This window comes from Muscardinus avellanarius (assembly GCF_963383645.1).
Source record: "Muscardinus avellanarius genome assembly, chromosome: 6".
In the NCBI taxonomy this organism is placed as follows: domain Eukaryota; kingdom Metazoa; phylum Chordata; class Mammalia; order Rodentia; family Gliridae; genus Muscardinus; species Muscardinus avellanarius.
Window position 1 is genome coordinate 130,435,537 of NC_137791.1, and position 24,822 is coordinate 130,460,358.

General features: G+C 37.8%; 1 protein-coding gene across 2 annotated transcripts in view; it reads left to right on the plus strand.

The window, feature by feature from the left end:
• Window positions 1-5,044: 5,044 nt before the first annotated feature.
• RAB28 (RAB28, member RAS oncogene family) overlaps window positions 5,045-24,822 on the plus strand; it is a gene marked incomplete at both ends in the record, with an annotated part of 100,481 nt that continues 80,703 nt past the window's right edge. For both annotated transcript variants that reach the window (XM_080697970.1, XM_080697971.1), the window contains 3 exons: window positions 5,045-5,119; window positions 9,419-9,515; window positions 14,923-15,011. In XM_080697970.1, the coding sequence (XP_080554096.1) occupies window positions 5,045-5,119; window positions 9,419-9,515; window positions 14,923-15,011 (261 nt within the window). The remainder of the gene's footprint in view (window positions 5,120-9,418; window positions 9,516-14,922; window positions 15,012-24,822) is intronic.

Consider the following 24,822-nt stretch of genomic DNA (forward strand, 5'->3'; position numbering starts at 1 on the left):
TAAATTCCATGGAACACAGCCTTCGTAGGTTTTATTTTCTTCCGTGGCCTCAATGTTTGGAGAAGGTGCCAAACAGAATGCCTGGTACATAGTAGGCATTCATTAAATATTTGTTTAATGAATAGACATTAAGTAAAACATTAAGTACTAAACTAATGTTTAGTTAGTACTTAACTGTACATTAAGTACTAAAAAAAAAAAAACCACTCGTGTTAAATATCTTTCATAGAATGAGGTTTTTGTGTGTGGTGCTGTGGATTGAACCCAGGCATTATGCCTGAGAGGCAAATATCCTCTACCTTGGCTATATCCCTAGCTCACAAATGGTAAGCTAGTGTTTACTTGATAAGACAATCCTAATACCAACAGCTGCAATTTATGGTCAGTTTTAAAATATTTTTATTAGGGCAGGTTTGTGTGTGTGTGTGTGTGTGTGTGTGTGTGTGTGTGTGTGTGTGGTACTAGGGATTGAACCCATGGGCATTCTATCTCTGAGCTATACCTCTAGCCCTATTTATTTATTTATTTATTTTTGGTGGTATTGGGGATGGAACCCAGTGGCTTTTCTACCTCCAGGCTATACTTCCAGACCTATTTTGGACTTTATTTGGAAACAAGGTCTCACTAAGTTGTTGAGAGCCTCACAAAGTAGCTGAGGCTGACTTTGAAACTGTGCGATCCTCCTTTTTTAGCTTCCCAAGCACTGGGATTACAAGCATATGCCACCACACCTGGCTACCCCAGCCCTATTTTTTATTCTAAGTTGCAGAGGGCCTCACTAAGTAGCTGAGGCTGGCCATGAACCTGCGATCCTCCTTTCTCACTCTCCCAAATACTGGGATTACAAGTGTGTGCCACCACGCCCGGCTTTATTAGTGCATATTAATTATACAAAATAATGGGTTTTTTGTGACATTTTTGCATATGACATATTTTGATGGCCTCTGATCGCCCTATTACCCTACCTTTCTCTTCTCCCACTGAAACTTCTTTTGAGTATTCTAATAACCACTCCTTATTTATCCATAGTCCAGGTTGCTTTACAAAGAAATAAACTACTTGAATGTGGATGCACTCACAGTTAAATGATCACCTGTTAAGGATGCTAGAAATGATATTTTAAAATTGAGGTTCTAGTTCTAAAGAACCCAATTTTTCCGAGTGCAGTTGTGCACTCCTGTAATACTAGTACTTGAGAGGCTGAGACAGAAGGATAACTGGTTTGAGATCAGCCTCAGCAACTTAATGAGACCCTATTTCAAAATGAAACATAGAAAAGAGTAAATAGGGGTGAGAGGTATAGCTTGAAGGTAGAATTCTCCTGGGATCAATTCCCAATACTGTAAAATAACCACCACCAAAAATACTCACAAACACACCCCACCAACCAACCAACCAACCAACCAACCAAAAACCCAACTCCCCCAAACCCCACACAATACAACAACAAAAATCCAATCCAGTTTCTTGAAAGGCCTAAATTCTGCTCTAAATCTTTTGTTTATTAATTTTAAGACTATTGGGAAACATTTCCTAGTTTGTGACCTTGTTAGAGGCATTGAACCTGAGAATCCATAGAAATATTTTTTATTTTTGTGAATTAGCATTATTTATTTATTTATTTATTTATTTACTTGCGGTACTGGGGATGGAACCCAGGGGCATTCTACCTCCGAGCTATACATCCAGTCCTCTTTTTCATTCTTTATTTTGAAACAGGGTCTCACTGAGTTGCAAAGGGCCTAAGTAGCTGAGGTTGGCCGTGAATGGTGAGCCTCCGGTGTCAGCCGCTTGAATGCTGGGATGACAAGAATCCGCCACCATGCCTGGTGAGCTCTATTTCTTTTTAGAGTGTCAGAGCACCATACTGGAAATTCTCAAGGCTAATGTCATCTTCCCCACAATGGAAAGACTTTTCTATTAACAAAACAGCCTGGTTTTTGAATTCTCATTTTAAACCTCTCAGACTTGCCACAGATATGTAAAATATGGTTATTAAAATAATGAAACTGAGATTTCATTTTCTAGAGCGACACCATCCTAGAGATGCACCCATATCTATGTGAGTGCCTCTGTCAAAGCAGTCATCTCAGATATTGGTGACTGGAAAATGGCAAGTTTTCTTCTAGATTTTTCTTCATATGAAAGCACACATGAATATCAACTCTATTACTTTAGGTAAGTCAAAGTAGTTGTGCCAAGTAGGATGTTTTAATTTGCAAATAACGAATATATTCCCCCCCCCCCCAGTAGTACTAGAGATTGAACCCAGGGGCATTCTACCTCAGAACTACACCCCCCCAGCCCTACTTTTTTTTTTTTTGTGAGTATGGGGATGGAACCCAGGGGCATTCGACCTCCGAGCTACAACCCCTGTTCTATTTTTTATTCTTTATTTTGAAACAGGGTCTCACTAAGTTGCAGAGGGCCTCGGAAGTAGTTGAGGCTGTCTGCAAACCGTGATCCTCTGGTCTCAGCCTCCCAAATGTTGGGATTACAAGCGTGTGCCACCTTGCCCAGCATCCCAGCCCTATTTTTATTTTTTTTTTATTTTGAAACAGGGTCTCACTAAGTTGTGGAGGGACTCATTAAGTACGGAGGCTGTCCATGAACCTGCAATCCTCCTGTCTCAGCCTCCCAAGTCCTGGGTGAAATATATTTCTTACGTGACTTAATACTATTGTTCCTCAAAATAAGGTGCTAAAAGATGGGCTGAAAAAGGCTGTAGGAGTTCCCAGCATCATGCTCTTGCCCAATAATGGCATCAAAGGGAGAGAGGGATGGCCCACCTCTGCATCCCCCTTTCTTCCTTTCCTTTTGTGAAGTTGGGCAAGAACGTCTCATCTAATGTCTCTCACGCACATTGTCATCTTTTTGTTGGTCAGAGGCTCATACAGCTGTTTCCCTCAAGGAAAGGTAGAAAAGCAAATTTCTGTTAGCTTAACAGAAATTTAAATTTTAGGGGTAAGAAGGGGCCAAATCTGTTTTCACTAGCAGCAGGTTATGAAAAGTAACATTTTCAAAGGACTTTGCAAAACCCTTTCACACATTTCTTCTTCTGCCTCATATTAACAAATCCAGTGGTTTGGTGGTGGTGCTGGCAGGAGTGGGGAGAGAACCAAGAACTAATACTAACCTGGTACCTATTATGGAGGCCCACTCTTACCTACAGGTGAGACCGAGACCACACAAGACACTTGACCAAGGTAACAGTGACCCTTCCAACATGCACCTTCATCAAAAATAGTTACACAGGGGCCATCATTACACAGGCTAATGTTGAGAGCTTGTTACTTGGCAGGCCCTGAGATGTTTATACTATTTTAACACCCATTATTTTATGGCTTCACAGCCCTAGGAAGGAAGTAATCTATTTTATTCATGTAGCAGGCCTGTGATTAGAACTCCAGTTCTGAGCTGGGCATGGTGGCACACGCTTATAGTCCCAGCATTTGGGAGGCTGAGACAGGAGGATCGCGGTTCGTGGCCAGCCTCAGCTAATTCTTAGTGAGGCCCTTTGCAACTTAGTGATACTCTGTTTTGAAATAAATAATAATAAAAAAATAGGGCTGGGGGTGTAGCTCAGAGGTAGAATGCCCCTGTGTTCCATTCCTAGTAGGGGAAAAATAAACAACTCCAGTTCTGTCTCCAGAGTCAGGTAATTCTATATGCTGTACTGATTTCCCACTTTAATTTCCACCTTCTTTTTAGGACTAGGGCCGCTGAGCTGTTTTTTGTAACTTAAACTTTTTTTCATTCGTAAAATGAGGATTTATAGCATTCTTATGAGGAGTAAAGAGTACATGTAAAATATTTAACAAGGTGACACACATAGTAGGCGCACATTGGCATTATTATTGTAGAATTTATCTCACTGTATTATAATTTTTAATTATGTCATTTACCTATGCTCCTGTACTGGGATAACCTAGAGCAGTTCTCAGGTTCTTTGTTTTTTGACAGGGTCCTTCTATATTTTTAAGAATTACTGTTTATGTGAGATATACATAACATTAATGTATTCAAATTAAAATTGAGAAGTGTTTAAAAGCCGTAGTAAGCTGGAGCTACCTTAGCTGCCAGAGTGATGACAACATACACAAGTTCCTCTCGGGAAAACTGCATACTTGTGAGAGGGTGAAGGTGAAAAAGGTAAACCAGGTGTGCATGCTACTATAGCAAACCGTTCTTACTTCATCGGAACCGCCGAGGGTCCGCGGACCACACTTTGAGAACTGCTGCCCGAAGGCGAAGAATCTGTGCAAGGAGACTGGCGCCCAGTAGAATCATTGGATTCAGGTTATTTAGAGAAAACAGAGGGTTTTAAAGGCCCAAACAAGCAGCAGCACGGAAGCTCCATCAACCTTGACGGCCACTCCTGCAGCTCCTGCCCGCTTCTCCGACCCCTGCCCAGCCTCTGCTCCCCTACGCCGCGTACCTGGTGCTCAGAGACAGGCCCCGCCCCCGCCGCTCCTGGGTCCTTGGCAACCAGCATCCCGGCCCTCCCTCATCCCCCCCCCCCCCCCGCGCTCGGCTCGGACTAAACCATTTGCTTCAGGTACCGTCTCAATAGGGAGGCAGAAAAAAGATTCTGAACAAATCTCCGAGAGCTACTCTGCTTCTAATTTTCTCTATCTAAATCGAAATATAACCTTTAATTTTTTTTCCCAGCCAACTGCCTTTGCAATGCAACGCGGCGTCTCTCCAACATCCCCTGAGCGTCCCCCGGCGGCCTAGTGGTCTGACCCAGCAGGGAGCCTGGCGCAGGCGCAGAGGGGCGCGGAGGCGGGCCGCGCGCTGACGTAACGCTCGGGGCCGGCCGCGCGCTGACGTAACGCTCGGGGCGGGGCTGGCGAGGGGGCGGGGAGGCGGGCAAGATGGCGCCTGGGGAGTGATTCTCTGGATTCCTCCATCCGCTGCGGAGACGCCGGGGCGGGGGGTCCGGCCCCCACTGCGTCTCTTTCTCCTCTCCCCCGCCCCCCGGAGGCCTCCTCCTTCCCTTCCTCCCTCCATCACGCGGGGCGGGCCAGGTTCCCTGGACAGCATGTCGGACTCGGAGGAGGAGAGCCAGGACCGGCAACTGAAAATCGTCGTGCTGGGGGACGGCACCTCCGGGAAGGTCAGTCCTCGAGCGGGCCCGCCGTCCCCGGCCTGCAGGCACCCCGGCGCGGCCCCGGCGCCCACTCCTCCCCGCGCAGCGTCGCCTGGTCGCCCGGAGCCCGGCGCCCGTAGGCCCCGGCCGGAAGGTGGACGAGAGCTGTCCAGCGCCCCCTTAAAAATAATAAAAGTCAGTTCCCAACTCCCTGCCTGCATCGCCAACTCCTGCAAGACTCGGGCCAGTTCGCCTCGCTGGGAAGCTTTCCGGCTTGTCGCCTCTGAGGACCGGCGAGGGTCTCGGAGGCGTCTGACCACCCATCTTGCGCGGGCAGCCCGGTCACCTGTGCCCCCGCCCCTTGCCCGATCTTCCCCCTTTTCCCGAAATCAGAAGTCAGATGCAGGGCTCTCTCACTTAGGACGTGCAGGGCACCTAGCCATCCTATTTGTGCGTCATCGATAGCGTGGGTATCGGTAGGGGTCACCGCACAAGGAGGCCTGTGAACACGTACACATGAAATGCTAACAATCCATCTAAACCTTTCAGAATACGGTGTGCACTTAAATAAACCGAGTCGCTGTTTTAGGTACCATACCTGAAGATCTGTGTTTCCAGCACGGCACCTGCCAGTACAAGCATTCATCCCATCAGTGTTTCTCGAGCACCTGTTGTGGCCAGGATGCTGAGGATAGAACTGCCAGCGGGACAGATCCCTGCCTCCAGATCTAGCTCCCCGTGACTGTTGGTTGAATGAATGAGTGTGCGTGCGTGAGAATATCCCAAGCCAGCCGGTCCCCCTTTCCTCGACCCAAGCTTGTGGGGCCTCCTGCAACACCATAAACATTGCCTGGTACTTGTTCTGGCCAGAGGGTCCATAGGACCTTGGAGGGTTTGTGTTCCACTCTCCCACTAAAGGCAGAGAGCCTGTGCCCAGGTACCTTCACATGTCTCAAGGGTGCCAACACTCTGTTGGGAGTATCGTTAAAGTTGGTCTTCCTTCTGCCTGTATCTTTTTCTTCCCCCAGTCAGTCTTCAGAAATGCTGGTTCTTATCGCTGTCATTTTCTAGGTTGTGGCATCCTATTTCCAGGCTGTGAGTGTAGTCGGGACCGTTTCTTCGGTGACGCTTTGCTTTGCATCCTCCCTGGCAGTTGGCACTGCACAGCTATTCCAACTTTTGGTCAGCAATTCAAGTTTCTAGGGCTCCTAGGAAAGATGTCCATATGTATGCATTAAAATGTGGAGTATTTTGATAATTTCCGTTTTGTCACCCCTGTCTTTGTTATTCAATTTTCTGAGGAAAACAATTTAATACTCTGCTATTACCTTTAAATATCTTGGGGAAGAAAAGAATTTGGAGTCTTTTTTCTTTATATGAGTTTTTGGACACTTAAAGAGTTTCTTGAACAAGTGACACCTTTATTCAATAAAAATTTTAAGTTAGGTTTTTATATAGTTTTTTCATCATTTAGATTTTCTTCTGAAAGCCATTTAATTTTTTGTTTTCTGAGTTTTATTGCATTCAGTTAGTAACCTGAGTTTATTTTCAATTTAAAATTATACAATCTCTAATACTAATGCAGCTGTGAAAAGACCCCCACATTACTTAATATCCTACATGTTTTGATTCTTTAAACTTCTCTGTTTTCTTGCAGTATTTTTCTGCTGTACATCTATTACTCAGCTAAAATTTATTTATAATTTTATATCTAGCTTTAAAAATGTAGACTACATATTTTCTCTTTGTTCCTAATTTATTATGAATAATTATGGTTTTTCTGTCTCCACTTAAAGTTCTGGCTAGTGGAGAACAAAACATAATTTTTTTACTTAGATATTGCCAAATTTGGACTATCATTCTGCCTCAAAGAATAACAGCGATATTTTTGTGATAGTCTAATGGCGCTTTTGTAGCCTTCTTTTGTGTGGCTTTTATATAGTCGTCATCTTCTTGACTAAGTAATATATTTTTAAACTGTAACAGCCTTTTATTTTTCCTGCCAGACATTTTCTAAAGTGGGCATCTGAAACCTAATGTTCTTTCATTATTATATCAAACATTCTTTCCATATTCAGCTTCAAATTATTGGCAGCTACTAACATTCTCTCTCTCCTTTTTTACTCCCCTTTTCTTTTATGATCTCAGTTTCTATTTCCTCCTTGTTTGTATTTTGATTTAACGCTTCTCCATTTTTCTGGTGTTTTTTACATTTTCATACAGTGATAGAAGCCATAGAGATGATAGCTAACAATTTCTTCAAGAGCAATTTAGTTCCTTCCTCCAGTAACACGTTTCTATTTCTTTCCTGTTATGATTCATATTTTCTGATTTTATTACACATTTCTTGAGGTAAAATATTTCTCTTTGGTTTTTTTATCAGTTTTATTAAATATTCATTTAAAATGTTATTATAAGTTTTTCAAACCAAAAAAATAAGGAATCAGATAAAGATGTTTCACATACAGTAGCTGGTTGTTTGTAATTATCAGAGAAAGGTACCTATATAATAACTTGTAAGGAATTATTGAATGTGAAAGATGGCACAATGTCTAAATAATTGAAAAGAAAGTGCCTTCCCCATTGATTCATATTATGCTCTACATAATTTTTATAGCATAGCAAGATATCCGGAGATGATATGAAAAGAGCCTATTTTAATGCACAGTGTTCACTATGATCTATACTTCTGAGAGTTTATATTCTTTCAATTGAAAATTCTATGATTTTGACACTTAATGTTTGCCTCAAATGTTTGCGGGCAGGACCTTAAAAATCTAGAAGTCCTGTTTCCAAGAAAAGATCCTTACAGAGAACTTTTCCGAATATCCGTGAATATAAAAATATTAAATGTTGAGAATCTTAAATGAGAATGAAAATTTCCTCAAATGGCATTATTGCTGCTCTTACATGTGCCTTGGATTTCTCTTTGATTTTTAAATATTTCAGCCATCCACATATTAAACATTTGAAATACTTGGAATAGTACACGTGGTGCCAATTATATTTCTCCAGAAGTTTTAGGCTTCTCAGATGATTTTGAGCTCCCTTAGCAAAGTCAGTGGCATAATTAAAGCTAAATAAAAATCAAAACAGTTTAAAAAGGAATACTTATCCTTTATTCTGGTCTTTCAGTTTAGATATTGTTATGTGCTTCAAGGATATACCAAATGTGCTGAGTTTATTTCTGTCTGTAGACATCTTTCATATGGTAGTACTCAATAAATATGTGATCAAATATCTTAGAAATGTATTACAAATTTTGAATAAATATTTGAAAAACTGGAGTTAGTGTGTGCAAATTGCTATTTGTGTGAAAAAATATGGTTCTTATGTAAATGGAATTTTAGGTCATCTTGCTAAAGATGTTGAAATTTGGCCAAGTTTTCTTTTGCACTGCTTCACTTACATAATAATTAACTATAATAAGCTGTCTTGGAAATTTTATCTCATTTTTCGTTATTTCAAGAGTTGATATCTAATTTTAACTTTTAAGAAAGAAAAGGGGGTATTATTTCCCCCGGACTTTATATAGAAATGATAAAATCTTATTAAGCTGTCTTTCTGGCGTTTTGAGGAGTCTCTCAAATAAGAATAGTGCATTAAAATGTTTAAGATATCTCAGTTGAGTTATTTCATTATTAACAAAATTGTTATTCTTTTGCTTTGATAATAAATGGTGCTTTAAAAACGGCAGACTTTTTGATTGAAACTAAGTTTTTATTTAGAAAAAGGAGATGACTATCTGTTCTGGTTGTAATAGCTTTGTGATTTTATTTTAGCATTATGCTTCTTGGGTGGGAATATTTATTTTGCCTGCTTTATATTAATCTTATACTTTATTTGAAAGATGCACATTTTCAGGGTAATTCTACATAATCTTTTATTTAATATTTTGATATGAAGAAAAATTAAACAATTATGGTCCTTTTTGGGGTGGGAAGTAAATTCTATAAGCAGTTTTCTCCTAATTAGTATGCATCTCTTGTGAACTGAAGGCTAAAATTCACATATTTAATCATGCTGCTTAATCTTTTCTGTTAATAATTCTTACATTGTAATTTCCATCGAGGAGAAGGAGCTGGACAGGATTTGAATAGCTCTAACTGATTGTTGTGTCCTCGCCACTGTAGGCTGCTAGCCAGTGGAGCTTACCTGGTGGTATTAGTTCCCCTTCCCTTTGTAACTGATTAGAGCTTCTTAAAATTGCCTGTTGGATTAATTGGACTATAAATGTTAAGATTACTTAGTAAGATTTAGTAGTGGTCTTATGTTTATATTCCTGAAAAAAATTAATTTTGATATTCTGTGCATCAATTGTTTTAGACTTCCTTAGCTACGTGTTTTGCGCAAGAAACTTTTGGGAAACAGTACAAGCAAACCATAGGACTGGATTTCTTTTTGAGAAGGATAACACTGCCAGGTAAGAGACTCGGAGCCTTAACATAGAAGTTGTATACATCAGATAGTAAGAAGTGTGAGGCAGAAATGTGCAGGATGACTTTGAGAGCTGCTTCTGCGTGAAAATATACATAAGCAGTAAATCTGTCTTAGGGAGTTTAACCTTCACCAGCATCTACCAGGAAGGTATATTGTCCGTGGGTGTGAGAAAAAGTTTATATACTTAGCTACCTCCTTACTGTTTGGGGTTGCTATACATTTTTTGAGGATAAATCATAGTTGCTTACAAAATTCTAAAAGGCTTTAAAAATTTAAAGGCTGTACATTTGTTAACAGGTAGATAGTGTATTAACTAAATGTGAAAAGATTGGAAAGGATTATTTTCTAAAATACTATTTTGATTAGCTTCTGCTTCAGTTTTTTGTTTGAGAGTTGGAGCAGGCGTATAATGTAGCTGTGGACTTCTGTGCTCCAATATGTGAATGCTGTTTTATGCAAGGCAGCATGAAATTGCTGGCATTTAATAGACCACTAAAATTTAGGGTCCCGAGGCACTCATAAAAACACAGTTTGAGCATTCAAGATGTTTCATCTCACCATGCAAAGAAACTATTTAGATGCCAGTTGCAGCACATTTTGTGGGAAATACAGCGAAATAATAACACAAAAAGAGTGGTTTATGTTTTAAGTTAGTTTCTGAACAATTGGGGCTTTAAAATGCTCTGTCCATTCAATTTCAATGGTTAAATTATATGTTTAAACTGTTTTATTAAAAGCAGTTTATCTTGATTGACTTTAGAAGCTGTCCACCCTCTTCACTGTGAGGAAATACATTTGAATAAAATGGTGTACTGATTCCTGTACTGGGCTGTGAGTGATGCAGTGGGAATGAGTTTTGTAAATTCCAGTATTATTGAAATATGTTCACCATTCAAACACCCACCTATCAGACAGCAGCTCCCCAAAGTTATAGAGTGACTAAGAAAAACTCTTGGTACATGTAGGTCTTCTTCATATCTCATTACAAATATTCTGCTATATTTTGTTATGGTTTTTATTCTTCTCTCAGTGAAAAATAGATTGGGTGGTAGAATGTGGAAAAATATAATTTTTTCCTTACTAAGCAATTGTCTAATAATGAGAAACATGCATTTTAATCTGTATTTGCTTTTAATATATTCAAAACTGAAAATATTTCATATGTGTTATTCTTACTCTTATGGATAGATTAAAGTTACTTTCAGGATATACTTAGAGCAGTCGCCAACAGGCAACATGTACAAGTTCTATAATATACATGCCGAAAACTGACTTTTGCAAGTTCTTTTTTCAGGTAGTTGTACAAAGAGAACTTGAGTATAATAATTTGTTTTTAGTTATTTTGTTTTGATGGTTATTAGTGGAAGCACAAATGTTTTGCCTCATTAATTTTGTTGAATTTTTCTCATTTTTTAGTTGAAAGGTTTAAATAAAAGAGTGATATTAAGTCAAATATTACAAAGACTGGTGATATTTCTAATAATTACTGACTGGCTGCACAGTACTACCAATTTAAAATTTTTGATTGCTTTGTAAAAAATTTTGGGTATTCTTGAAATACAAATTTATGGTATACTTTTTTAGATTTAGAAAGCATTTAGTTAAAAATAGCATTGGGAAACATACTTTTTTTTTCTTTCTTCCTCTTTATTTATTTTTTATAGTTATAGGGATTGAATGCAGGGCCTACCTACATTCCTGGCCCAGAAACATATTCTTAATGAGTATATATTTTAATTAAAATTTTTTAATCAAACTTTTATTTTTATGAGCAGAGTTCCAGAAAGAAACTTCTATATTTTAAAAAGATAGTTGGTTTTATTCTACTTAATGGATTCAGACTTGTAGAAATTTCAGTATGCAAAAATTGTTTATATATCTTGGTTTTTTATGATTAATACGTATAAGAAGAAATGAGGTGAGTGAATCACAAGGTGTATAGTACATCCTTTATAGCTCTAACCCTAATTTTAATTCATTATAGGTGTCAAATGTAGAATGATTAATATATATTTGCTAAATAAAACACAGGCAGCATATTTGAGTTTACAGTGAATCTAATAGTTGTTACAAGTTTAGTAAGTCTTCTGACCAGTCAGATTGTTAGGGACGTAAACCTCCCGTTCATCGATTCACATTCTCTTCATGCAAGATTTCAAGGTCATTACTTTGCACATACTCATCCATTTTAGTATATTTCATGATCCGGTATGCTGTATAGTCTGGATGCAACCACTGTGAAGATTTTGCTGCTTAAAATAGTGTATCTGTTAGTCAGAGATTCTGCTGATAGAGCTTCTTAAGAGCCTTAGTCAAAATACTTTCAGGAAGCTTGTGGGTACAGTCCAGTAAACAGCGTTCTACTGTGAAAAGGATTTCTAAGTCTTTAGTACAAGAAGTGGGCAGTCTTGTGTTTTTAGTTCCATCCTGACTATGCAGCACTTTAAGTAAGGTTAACCAAGGCACCGAGTGTGCTCTTACAAGGTCACTGTGAATCCTCTGGTTGGTTTTGATTAATACCCAGAGCAACTTACCTGTATTTTGTCACCTCATTCGTTTTATTTTTTCCTACTTACATGTCATTTCTCACAAAAGAGCTAGGATTGTGTAGCATTTTACATATGAGATTATTTGTTAGAAGTTGGTGTTAGATGGAGTCTTGATTTTTTTTAAGGAAAATTATAAAATTGATTATTTGAATACTCATAACTTTAAAGGTAAGTCATCTTAAAATACAATAGGAGACTTCATATGCATATGCTTGCAAAAACTAAAGAAAATTTGATTTGGGTCACATCTTTATGTGATTTTTTTCCCTACAAATAAGGAATCCCCATTGTATTTTTAGTTTTAGGTACTTATATGCCAAAATTCAAATGTAGAAGCTAAAAATATATTTCTAGGTATATGAAATAACTATGTAGTATCATTGTCAATGATATGATAGTATTTTTTTCTAATCTAGCAAAATATGCATTACTGATAATTCCTGTGGATTATCAGTAATACATAACTACTTTTACTTCTGAGTCATAGAACCTATATTTTGAAAAAAGAAAAACCCTAAGAATAAACTGTAGGTTTTATAAAGGATTCTCAATATATGAATTAAATGTGAGGTAATAGAATAGATAGTTGAGGATCTTAAGTGATTAGTCAGAATTTGGAAACATGTAATGAAGAGCAAGTTTTTAGAGTTACAGTTGCAGTATTTATAACACCTAATTCAGATGGGATCTGAATATCAGAATGTTAAAATAGAAGAGGGGAGAAAAAACCCTCCTAATTATCTTGATGAGAGGTTAAGGGATTATTAGCCTTGAGGAAATGATACTCAGTACCTTTTAATAATAATTTTAAGCATTGCTTAAAATCTTACCTATAAGAGTTACTATTTTTAAACACTGTCTTTTATGTGAAAAATGACTATAAAAGTTTTGCAAGTAAAATGAATATATAACTGCTCGTTTAGGGGCTTCTGAAACTCAGATACTTCTAGTGACAGCTAGCTTTTTCTAACTTTTTAAATTTCTTATGGGAGAATGATTTCAAATGTAAATTTCATACAATTTAGATTTATAAGAAATTAGGTCTATACAAGTTGTTGAACAAATCTTAGTCTGTGGCATGTTTGTTTTCGTATTTAGAGCTTTAAAATCATTTGGTTATTACTTTGTAAGCTTTGAAAGTGTTCTATGGGAATGATGATGGGTGATATTACTTCAATAGCTCTTATTAATGCTAATAGAAATTCTTCCTGTAAATCCTCTGTTTGGTGACAGATGAAATAGCCATACATCCAAATAATAAAAAGATTGTAATACAAACCCACTAATCCAGTGCCCTTCTTTTTAGTTTCATAGTTAAATGATGTGATTAACATTTTCTTATTTTAGAGTTTTACATTGGCATAAAACTCATATCTTTATAATCCTTTTTGTTTTTAAAGTGAAGTAATTATCTCAGTTTTTAAGTTTTTATTTGAATTGCAAATCCATTCAGAAAGTGCCAATTGAGACTTTGAAGAAATTGCATAATTTTATGAGGAGAAATAGTTTGAAATGTTAAACTTAATGCATATTGGACATGGTCTTGTAGTTCAGTCATTGTATTTATAAGAGGGATAGCTTATTTATTACATTTTTGTTTCAAACAAATATTTCGAAAAATGCTCAAATGAATTTTAAAGATTACCTTTTAGTGTTTTATGATGCTTCTCTAATGCTTGATGGGGAAAAAAGATCAATCGCACTACATTATGAAAGTTTTGAAGCACATATAATTTGTTTCCATGGATATGCTTTGACCCAGTATGGAGGCAGTCATAGTATTTAGAAAGAGACTGCATCAGTGTGTCCCATATCAATTCTGAACAGGGCTGTCAAATGTGTATCTATTTCACAGGTTAAATTTGAAAACATAATTTCTTATTGTGTTTGCCATTATGTATCATAGCTGATGCTCAAATGAAAAAAGATACATTTGAGTGGTACATTTTTATAGTCTGTTATTCTGCGAGATTTATGTATTTATTTATTTATTTTTGAGGTACCAGGAATGGAACCCAGGGGCATTCTACCTCCGAGCTACACCCCGGGCCCTAATTTTTATTCTTTGTTTTGAAACAGGGTCTCACTGAGCTGCACAGGGCCTCACTAAGTAGTAGCTGAGGCTGTCCGCAGTGATCCTCCTGTCTCAGCCTCCCAAATGCTGGGATTACAAGTGTGCGCCACCACGCCCAGCTATTCTGTGAGTTTTAGAACCCGTAGAGTTTTGAACTGACAGCAAAATTTGTGTGTGTGTGATTGGGCAGGTTAGTATATCAAGCTTCAGTTTTTATTTTTAAAGTACATTTCTTAATTTGTGCACATGTGCTTTATTCTATTTTCTGAGACATTTTTAAGGCTTAAGTTTATAATAAAATTTATTTTTTTATCCTTTTTTTTTGCAATAGTAGGGATGGAACCTAGGGGCATTCTACTTTGGAGTGACACCTGAAGCCCTAATTTTTATTCTTTATTTTGAAACAGGGTCTAACTAAGTTGCAAAGGGCCTCCATAAGTAGCTGAGGCCGTCCACTAACCAAGATCCTCCTGTCTCAGCCTCCCAAATGCTGGGATTACAAGTGTGTGCCACCACGCCTGGCTTATTTTCTTTTATCTTGAAAGAGACTGTAATGGTGGAAATGGAGATAAGGGGATAAACCTAGAATCTCCGCTATGATTTCTTCGTCAATGTTATTTTACAGTTCCAAATATCTGACCCTTAGAATTTTCAGAATAAAAGGCACATTGGGCTCAAAGTTCATCATTGAGACTTACTGTTGTGTGAAATTATGTTTTGCTATTACATTAGTACTTAACTTTTTTGTATTCATGTTTATATTCTAGGAAATTTGAATGTTACTCTTCAAGTTTGGGATATAGGAGGGCAGACAATAGGAGGCAAGATGTTGGATAAATATATCTATGGAGCACAGGTACGGCATGGATTCTGTGGTTATCCTAATATTAACAGTACTTCTTTTACAAAGATGAATGCAGACACACACACACACACACACGCACGTACTTTCTGTCTCTCTCACTTTCTCACTCTCTCTCTAATTTGATTTTTATGTGTAGAGAGACAAATTTTACATTTGTGCTTGTCCTTTGGTTACATTTTCCTCAAATTATGTTTGGAATGATTTGGCTAAAGGGAACTGGTGACTTACTGGTGGGAATTACAAAACTTTGAACATCTTTTATATTGCTAGATACTATTCAGTTGAATAAAAACAGTGATAAATGCTGTATTTGTATTATTAGATGATTTGATTGCAGCAACTTGCCATATAAACTGAATGAAACATATAAAGAAACAAAATTAAATTTAAAGTTTCGCCGGGCATGGTGGCACACACTTGTAATCCCCGCACTTGGGAGGCTGAGACAGGAGGATCACACAGGTTCGAAGCCAGCCTCAGCTACTTAGTGAGGCTTTCAGCAACTTAGTGAGATCCTGTTTCCAAATAAAGTAAGTTAAAAAGGTCTGGGAGTATAGCCAAGAGGTAGAAAGCCTCTGGGTTCCACCCCCAGTACCACACACACACACACACACACACACACACACACACACAAAATAAATAAAAAATAAAGTTTCAAGGGCAGGAACCTATCTGTATGTCTTATATTTGGTCCATGAATTGGTCTACTAAGTAATGATAGTTCTTAGGATTTGGTAGACATATTGATATCTTATATCAGGTAATTATGATATATGGTGATGCTCATACAATAATTTAATATGATAATGATGTAGTTTTAGCAGAAAACTTATGTAGAACAAGAAAAGTTACCTGAAATAATTATATAAACATCCTTTGGCAATATAAGTTTGTAATAGACATCATTTATTTGTTTTTAAATAAAAGTATACAAGTAGAAAATATACACCATAGTAATATACTTAAAAAAGTTGATTTTACTCTGAACACATTCAGTGAAGAATAATTGCCTTTTTTTAAAAATTATTTTTTTTGTAATCGTACATCACTTTGGAATACAAGACTTGAGAGGATATACAAGCACATATCATCCAATAAGCCCTCATCCAGTCCCCATCCCATTCCCTCCCCCTCCCTCGATCCCATGCTTAATTGGTGATTATCTTTAATATAATTGTTTACTTACCTCATGAGTTTTAAAGAGATTCCATCCTTCCCCATCCCCTCCCCTCTGATTGGTCACCTTAATTGCTTTTCAATAGGGCCCTACTCCTGTTACCTTTTCCTCCTAGTTCTTGCTAATTAGGGGAAGCATCTGGATTTTATTTTCTGTGCTATCTCTCTGTGCATGCTGCATTGCAATTTCTGATCCCACTCTTGACGGCCCCAGTAGTGGCCTGGCCACCCAGAGGGCTCTGATCCCAACTTCGCTGGTTCCAGCACCGGCCTTGCCTCATGGGAGGCCCTGATCCTGGCCTTGCTGGCCCCCGCTCCGAACTAACCCGTTGGTTGGCTCCTCTCCCAGCCTCAGAGGCCCCAGTACCGGCCTAGCCTCACGACAGGCTCTGATCCCAGCCTCGCTGACCCTGGCACTGGCCTAACCCTTCGGCAGGCTCCTATCCTGGTCTTGTAAGTCCCAGCTCCAATCTTGCCTCACAGCCATTTCCCATCCCGCCTTGCTGGCCCTGGCACCGGCCTTACCCTTCGACAGAGTCCGATCCCTGCCTTGTAGGCCCCAGCACCGGTCTTGCCTCACGGCAGGCTCCGATCCCGACTTTGCTGGCCCCAGTACCGGCCTAACCCCTCAGCTTGCACTGATCCCTGCCTTGGAGGCCTCAGTAGTGGCCTTGCCTCACGGCAGGCTCCGGTCCCGGCCTTGTTGGCCCCGGCACTGACCTCACCCCTCAGCAGGCTATGATTCCGGCCTTGGAGGCCCCAGCACTGGCCATACCTCAAGGCAGGCTCTGGTCCCGGCCTTGCTGGCCTCAGCACCAGCCCAACCCCTCAGCAAGCTCCTATCGAGGCCTCAGAGGCCCCAGCACTGGCCTTGCCTCACAGCAGGCTTTGATCCTGGCCTTGATGGCCCCGGCATTGGCCTAAGACCTTGGCAGTCTCCAATTCTGGCCTCAGAGGCCTCAGCACCGGCCTTGCCTCGCAGCAGGCATTGATCCCGGCCTCGCTGGCTCCAGCACTGGCCTAACGAATCAGCTGGCTCCGATCCCGACCTCAGATGCCCCATCACCAGCCTTGCATCATGGTAGGCTCCAATCCCGGCCTCGAAGGCCCCAGCACCGGCCTTGTCTCACGGCAGGCTCTGATCCCGGCCTTGTTGGCCCTGGCACCAGCCTAAACCCTCGGCAGGCTCCAGTCTCGGCCTCGGAGGCCCCAGCACCAGCCTTGCCTCACTGCAGGCTCCGATCCGAATAATTGCCTTTTAATGCTTTGGCAGAGTGCTATTGTCTTACTGACAGAGACTTTGGGGATGCAATAATGCCATTGAACGTAAACTTCTGATGAAGTAGTATAGTACATAATTGAAAATGAAGTACATTAGGATCACTGAGCTATGTGTAATACTTATTAATGTGCTCTTTATCGTTGCTTTTTCTTCCACTTTATTTATTTTTTATTTTTTTGGTGGTACTGGGGTTCCTGGAAACCCTTCTCTGAGCTACACTCCCAGACCTGTTTTATATTTTTATTTAGAAACAGGGTCTCTTAAGCCAGCGTGGCTGGCTTCGAACCTGCATGATCCTCCTGTCCCCAGCACAGGGATTACAAGCGTGCGCCACCACGCCCGGCTTTCTTCCGCTTTAATTAGTGTGTATCTTCCATGTCATCATGAAACATTATGAAAATAATACTCAACCCTTCATTTGCTTCTTTATTGGAATTTGGTATTTAAGTAGGATAATTGTTTTTTATAAACAATAAATTTATAGGACAGAGAGAATATTAACATGCTACTGTATACAATTTGGTTCTTTTCAAATACCATTATCTTAATTTTTTTTTTTTTTGTGGTACTGGGGATGGAACCCAGGGGTTTTCTACCTCCGGCTACACTCCCAGACCCATTTTATATTTTATTTGGAAACAGGGTCTCACTAAGTTGCTGAGAGCCTCACTAAGTAGCTGAGGCTGGCTTCGAACCCGTGTGATCCTCCTGTCTCAGCCTCCTAAGCGCGGGGATTACAAGCGTGCGCCACCATGCCCGGCTCATTATCTTAATTTTGGATAGAGGTGGATTTTAATTTACTTTTTAAAATATTCGGAGAAGGATAAATGAGGCATGGTTCTGAATCATGTATAACGGCCCTAGTTTTTTTTTTTTTTTTTTTTTTTAAAGATTACTCTTGTGTAGCTTTGACTCTTAAAGCATTTTTGTCTTTTCTTCTACATTTTTTAATCTTCTGTAAAATCTTTTTGCTCATGGTTAACATTTACCTTTGTGATTATATAATCTGATATTTACATAATTTATTTTTATAAAGTATATCTCAGATTTTTGTGTCTGATTTTTTTTTTTCCTATTTTAAGCTGACTAGGGTTAAAGTAGATATTAAGCTAAAGAAAACTGGCTGGACAAAGACTAGCAGGGAACCATCATCCTTGTTTTACTTATATGGTTGGTAAGATGGATTTGGAAATAACATTTATTTTTCTTCTTTGCTTCATAAAATCTAGTTTTCAGGGACACATAGAAGATTTTTTTTTTTTAAAAAAAGAAAAGTTAAGACGGATCTAACATAATGATATTTGACTCTAGCCATCAAACAGAATAGCTTTTTATAGTATAGCTAGAGTTAGTGAAAAGCAGAAGTACTTATGTGTATCTCAGTGTAAATAATATAAAATTCAAGTAATTTTTTTCTCATCACTTAAAAATTAGGGGAATATACAGCCCTAAGTAATTTTCAAATAAAAGTATTTCTGGCAAAAGTATTAGGAGCATATAATGCTCATAAATTGGATTCTATTCTGTTTTATTAAAATCACTTGAAATTTATTATTTAACTTATTTAGACTGTATTATTATTATTATATAAAAATTAGCTTTGATGTAAAAATCTCTTACCAGAATATTAAGCATTTTTTTTTTCTTTTGGTAGTACTGGGGATGGAACCCCAGGGGCCTTCTACCTCCGGGCTACACTCCCAGACCTATTTTATATTTTATTTGGAAACAGGGTCTCTTAAACCAGCTGAGGCTGGCTTTGAACCTGCGCGATCCTCCTGTCTCAGCCTCCCAAGCGCGGGGATTACAAGTGTGCGCCACCACGCCCGGCAATATAAAGCATTTTAAAGTGTAGTACAATCAAGCATTTAATACAGCCAGAATATTATGTATTTGGCCCCATAAATCAGTGTATATTTTGTTATTTCATAACTGTTTATGCTCAACAAGCTTTAATATGGAAATTTGTAGAAATTTCAAGAATTTTCATCTTTGTTGGGAGTACTTGGGATTAGGAACATGTCTCTGTTCTCTTTTAATGTGTTTCATTTCCTGGGAGCCAGTAATGTTATATTTCTTCTTAGAAATTGTCATATTGGGCTTCCGTCTTGAAGGTACTTGTTGATGTTTCTCTAAACTATTGCTGAAGCCTCATGTTGTTTATACTTTACAATTTTTGTGATTATTATAAATACATACTATTTAATTAAACAATAATATAATACAGTGTTTCTGAGCAATTCATGACCCTTTTTATTAAATTATCTTAGGTATTTTAAAATTCTGAAATGATAAGATTAACTGTCAAATTAATGGTAATATCATTTTTCTACACCAGAGATTTCAAACTCAGTGAAGTATAGACATTTGCGAGTAAGAACACAACTACTACTGTGTCCAGTGGCCCACACAGGCAAGCCTACCTGTTAACGAACAAAAGGGCTTGGTGCCTATGACAGCTGGGAAGTCAAAACTGGACTCCCTGCCACTGTCTGCCGTTTTTTTACTATGAGTTTTTTATTTGGTTATTTGTCAATATATAGCAGATTCTATTTATAGACTTCCCTTGCATTAGAGTTTCTTACAGGTTATACTTCTACAACAAGGTATTATGTTCTTATGGCTATTGTGTAATCGGTGTGATTTAATTAATTTCTCTATATAACTAAAAACTAGAGTAGATTATTTCTCTTGAAGGTCAGGCAGAAAAAATAATCTGCATGTTGAGCATGAGGGAATCTTTCTGTTTTGAGAATAGCATGTGTTCTGTGTTTAGTACTTATTAAATTGTGAAACTAAATTTATGTAATAATTTCCTCTAAGACTGTTAAGTGTTGCCAAAAGTGCTTGTTGCTTCAAAATTACCATTATTTCTTTGAAAATGATATCCATTTGATTTACTGACTCATCATGCTCATTAGATATGATAAATGAAGTAGATGATAGAGAGCTATATAAAGTAACCTTATATAAGTCTTGAAGTTTACAGAGAAGAAGAGTAGTAGTATCTTCTTGGAATTGGGATGGGGTTCAGTGCAGTTAAGGCATAAAAATAGAGGAATTTTTGTTGAAGAATATGAAGACATAAAATTATTTATTAAACTGATTTCCAAAGGTAACATGAAAAGCTTTGGGAAGAAGAGGAGCATTTGGAGCCAAACTGGGAAGCGCGCAGGAAAGATGTTAAGGGATGGGGTACAGGAGAGAGATCAATGGCACCTAGGTGGGAGGTAACAAGGGTATCTGGGACATAAGACCTGGTGAGAGGTTAGCCAAGAAGATTAGATCCTGCAGTGCCTAAGTATTTTGTTCTCAGACTTGAGTTGATGTTAAAATGTGTTGTGTATTAGAGAGTTGTACTTTTTTGTGGCTGGATAGATTTTGGTGGTTTTCTGCCAGGACTCACAAGAGTTTTGGATTGATTAACGTGAGAGACTCAGATGTGAAGGTGCTTATTTTATAGGCTCCTGAAAAGGTGAGTACTTAGAGATATGGATATTTTTGTACAGGAGAGGTCCTGGGAGTCAACAATTTTGGAAATTAGTATCTTTCAAACGATCTGTTTTATTAATATTTTGAAATTTGTGGCCATAAAGTTGTTCATAGTATCATTACTGTGATAATTTAGTAGTGATGACCTTTCATTCATTTTTGTAATTGGAAATTTGTGTGTTTTTACCTTTTCCTTCAAATAGATCTTTTTGAAGAAACTTTGTGGTTTTGTTGTTTTTCTTTTTTCATGGCTATCTGCTCTAATTTGTATTTTCAGTTTCTTCTACTTGCTTTAAACTAAAACTGCTCTTCTGATTTCCTGTACTGAAAGTTTAATTATTGATCTTTCTTTCTTTCTAACATATGTGTTTCAGTCAGCTTTCTTTCTGTTGTGACCAAAACACTCCATAAGAACAGTTTAGAGGAGAAAAGGTTTATTGAAGCTCACAGTTTCAGTCCTAGGGCCGCTCCCAGCTTAAATTGTGTAGCAGTGGGTGGTGGCATTGTCAGGGGACGGGGTGGAAGGAAGACACTCTCACCTCATGGAGGCCTGAGATAGGGGAGGAGGGCTGTGGACATATACAGTCCCCGGGCCACACCCTCAGTGACCTCCATCTCTTCCCATCTGTTAATGTTGCTGCAGAGGGAACATGTTTTCAACATATGAGCTTTTGGGAGGCATTTTAAATCCAAACTAAACAATATACCTTCAGTGCTAAACATTTTCCTCTATCAGTGCTTTTGCTGCATCTACTAAGTTTTTTTAAGTTGTATATTTATTCAGAATACTTTTAGATTTCTCTTAAGACTTCGCTGATGCATGTATTACCCAGAAACCCATTGTTTAATCTTCAAAGATTTTGAGCTTTCCAAGCTATCTTCGTGTTATACATTTCTGATTTAATTTCATTGTAGTTTGAGAACATTTTTTGTATGATTTTTTTTTTTTTTGCAGTAATGGGAATGGAACCCAGGGGCATTGTATCTCCAAGCTACACCCCCAGCCCTATTTTTGTCTTTTTATTTTTTGAAACAGGGTCTCATTGAGTTGCGAAGGGCCTAAGTAGCTGAGGCTGTCCATGAACTGCAATCCTCCAGTCTCTGCCTCCTGAATGTAGAGATTATAAGCATGTGCCACCACTCCCAGCTCTTTGTATGATTTTTATCCATATAAGTTTATTGGGTATATATTAAGGTCCAGAATATAATCTGTCTTTGTGAATATTCCATGAGTGCTGGAGAAGAAAGTGTATTCTGATGTTGGATGGAGTACTCTATAAATGTCAATTAGATAAAGTTGATTGTTAGTGCTAATAAAATCAAATCAACTATATTCTTAACTGTTTTTCTTTTTGCTTGATGTGTTGATTAATGAGAGAAGGGTATAGAAGTCCTCAAGTATAATAGCGAGTACAAATGGAATTTTTTGCAGTTCACTTAGTTTTAGCCTCATGTATTTTGATGCTCTGTTGTTGGATGTATATATATTGAAAACTTGTACATTCTTGGAAAACTGACCTTTTTATCAGTAGGCCAGTCATTATGCTTGGTAATTTTCCTTATTCTAAAGTCTGCTTTTTCTGAATTTAGTATAGCTATTCTAGCTTATTTTTCACTAATGTTTTTCTATCACTTTATGTTTAACCTGTGTTTTTTAAAGTTAAAATGAATTCCCATAGGCTGCATATAGTTGAGTCTAGTTTTTTTATATACTCTGATAATCTCTGTCTTTTAATTGATATATTTAGGCCATTCACATTTAAAGTGATTATTGATATATTTGGATTAACACTTACCATCTTTTTCCTTTTTTTCTTTTATTTTTATGTGGATCATATTGATAATGGCATACATTCAGACTGTGCCTGGTGCTCAGACAGACTCAGGCTCTAATCGATCATGTTTGTTTTCTTTTCTTTCTTTGCAACTCTCTTTTTTGCCTTTTCTGACTTTATTTGCAATTTTTAATCTTCTCTTTTAGCGTATGAATTATTTTTTTGGTTATTCAAATATACAATTTTAAACTAATATAAGACCACCTTCTAGTAAGACTATATTGATTTATCCAGGTATTGTGGTACATGTCTATAATCCTAGTATTTGAAAGGCTGAGACAGGAAGATTTCAGGTTCAAGGCCAGCCTTAGTAATTTAGTGAGACTCTGTTTTAAAAATAATAAAAGAACTAGAGGTGTAGATTCATGGTAGAACTCCCCTGCATTCATTCCCCAATACCCTGCCCACTCCAGCAAAGATTATATTGCTTCACATGTTGTACAGATGCTTCATAAAACATTATTCTCAATTCATTTTTTTTGTATCTTCTGGCACTTTTATCATTCATATGGTATAATAATTAAATACATGGTTACTGTTATTACTGTAGACAGTTATATCTTAGATCATTTAGCAATAAAAAGAATAGGTGATTTTATTTTGTTGTCTTTTGTTCCTCCTTCCCTTCCTTCCTTCCTTTCTTATTGTGTATGAATCTATTTAAAAAATTTTATAGCCAGGTATGGTGGTGCACGCTTGTAATCCCAGCATTTGGGAGGCTGAGACAGGATTGTGTAGGTTTGAAGCCAGTCTCAGCTACTTAGTGAGGCCCTTTGGAAACTCAGTGAGACCTGTTTCAAAATAAAGAATAAGAAATAGAGCTGGGGGTGTCGCCTGGAATTAGAATGTCCTTAGATCCATCCCCACTACCACAAAAAATATTTTATTATAAATTGACAACTTACAGTTATACATTTATGGTATATAAAATGATTTTATGGATTATGAGTATACAGGGAATAATTCAATGTAATATTTATCATATAAAATATGCTTTTTGTGGTGAGAATATTTGAAATGTACTGTTTCAGCTATTTGGAATATATAATAAATTATTATTAACTATATTTGCCATTTGTGTAATTGCTCTCAGAAAATGTATTCTTCATGATTTTGTACCCTTTGGTCATTATCTCCCCATTTACCCCATAATCCCAAACCTCTGTAATTCTATTCTCTGTTTCTGTGAGTTTGTTTTAGTTTCCATATATAAATAAGAATATGTGATATTAGTCTTTTTTCATCTGGCTTATTTATTTAGCATTATGTTCTCTAGTACCATTCATGTTGTTACAAATGACAGAATTTTTTTTAAAGGCTGAGTAATATTCCACTGTGTGTATATGTATGTACGTGTATGTGCATGTGTGTATCATGTCATCATACAAGGATAGTTTTAATTCTTCTCTTCCTATTTGAATTTCTTTGATATCCTTCTCTTGTCTTATTGCTGTGGCAAGAGTCTCAAGGACCATATTGAAAAGGAGTGGTGATAATGGTCATCCTTGTCTTGTTTCTGATTTTAAAGGGAATTCTTGCAGTTTTCCCCCATTCAGTATGATGTTGGCTTTGGGTTTATTGTATATTGCCTTAATGATGTTGAAATATGTTCCTTCTATGCCAATTTTCGGCAGTGTTTTTAATATGGATGGGTGTTGGATTTTTGTCAAATGCTTTTTCAGCATCTTTTGATATGATCATGTGGTTTTTGTTCTCAGTTGTATTTATGTGGTGAATAATTTATATTGATTTGCATATCTTAAACCAGCCTTGCTTTTCTGGGATGAAACCAACTTGCTCTTGATATGGTTTTGAATGTGTATAGCTAGCATTTTGTTTAGAATTTTTGCATCTATGTTCATTAAGGAGATTGGTCTGTAATTTTCTTGAGCTATCTTTACTTGGCTTTGGAATTAATGTGATACTGGCCTCGTAGAAAGAATTTGGGAGAATTCCATCTCTTTCAATTTCCCAGAACAAATTGTGAAGTATTGGTTTTAGTTCTTCACTGAAGGTT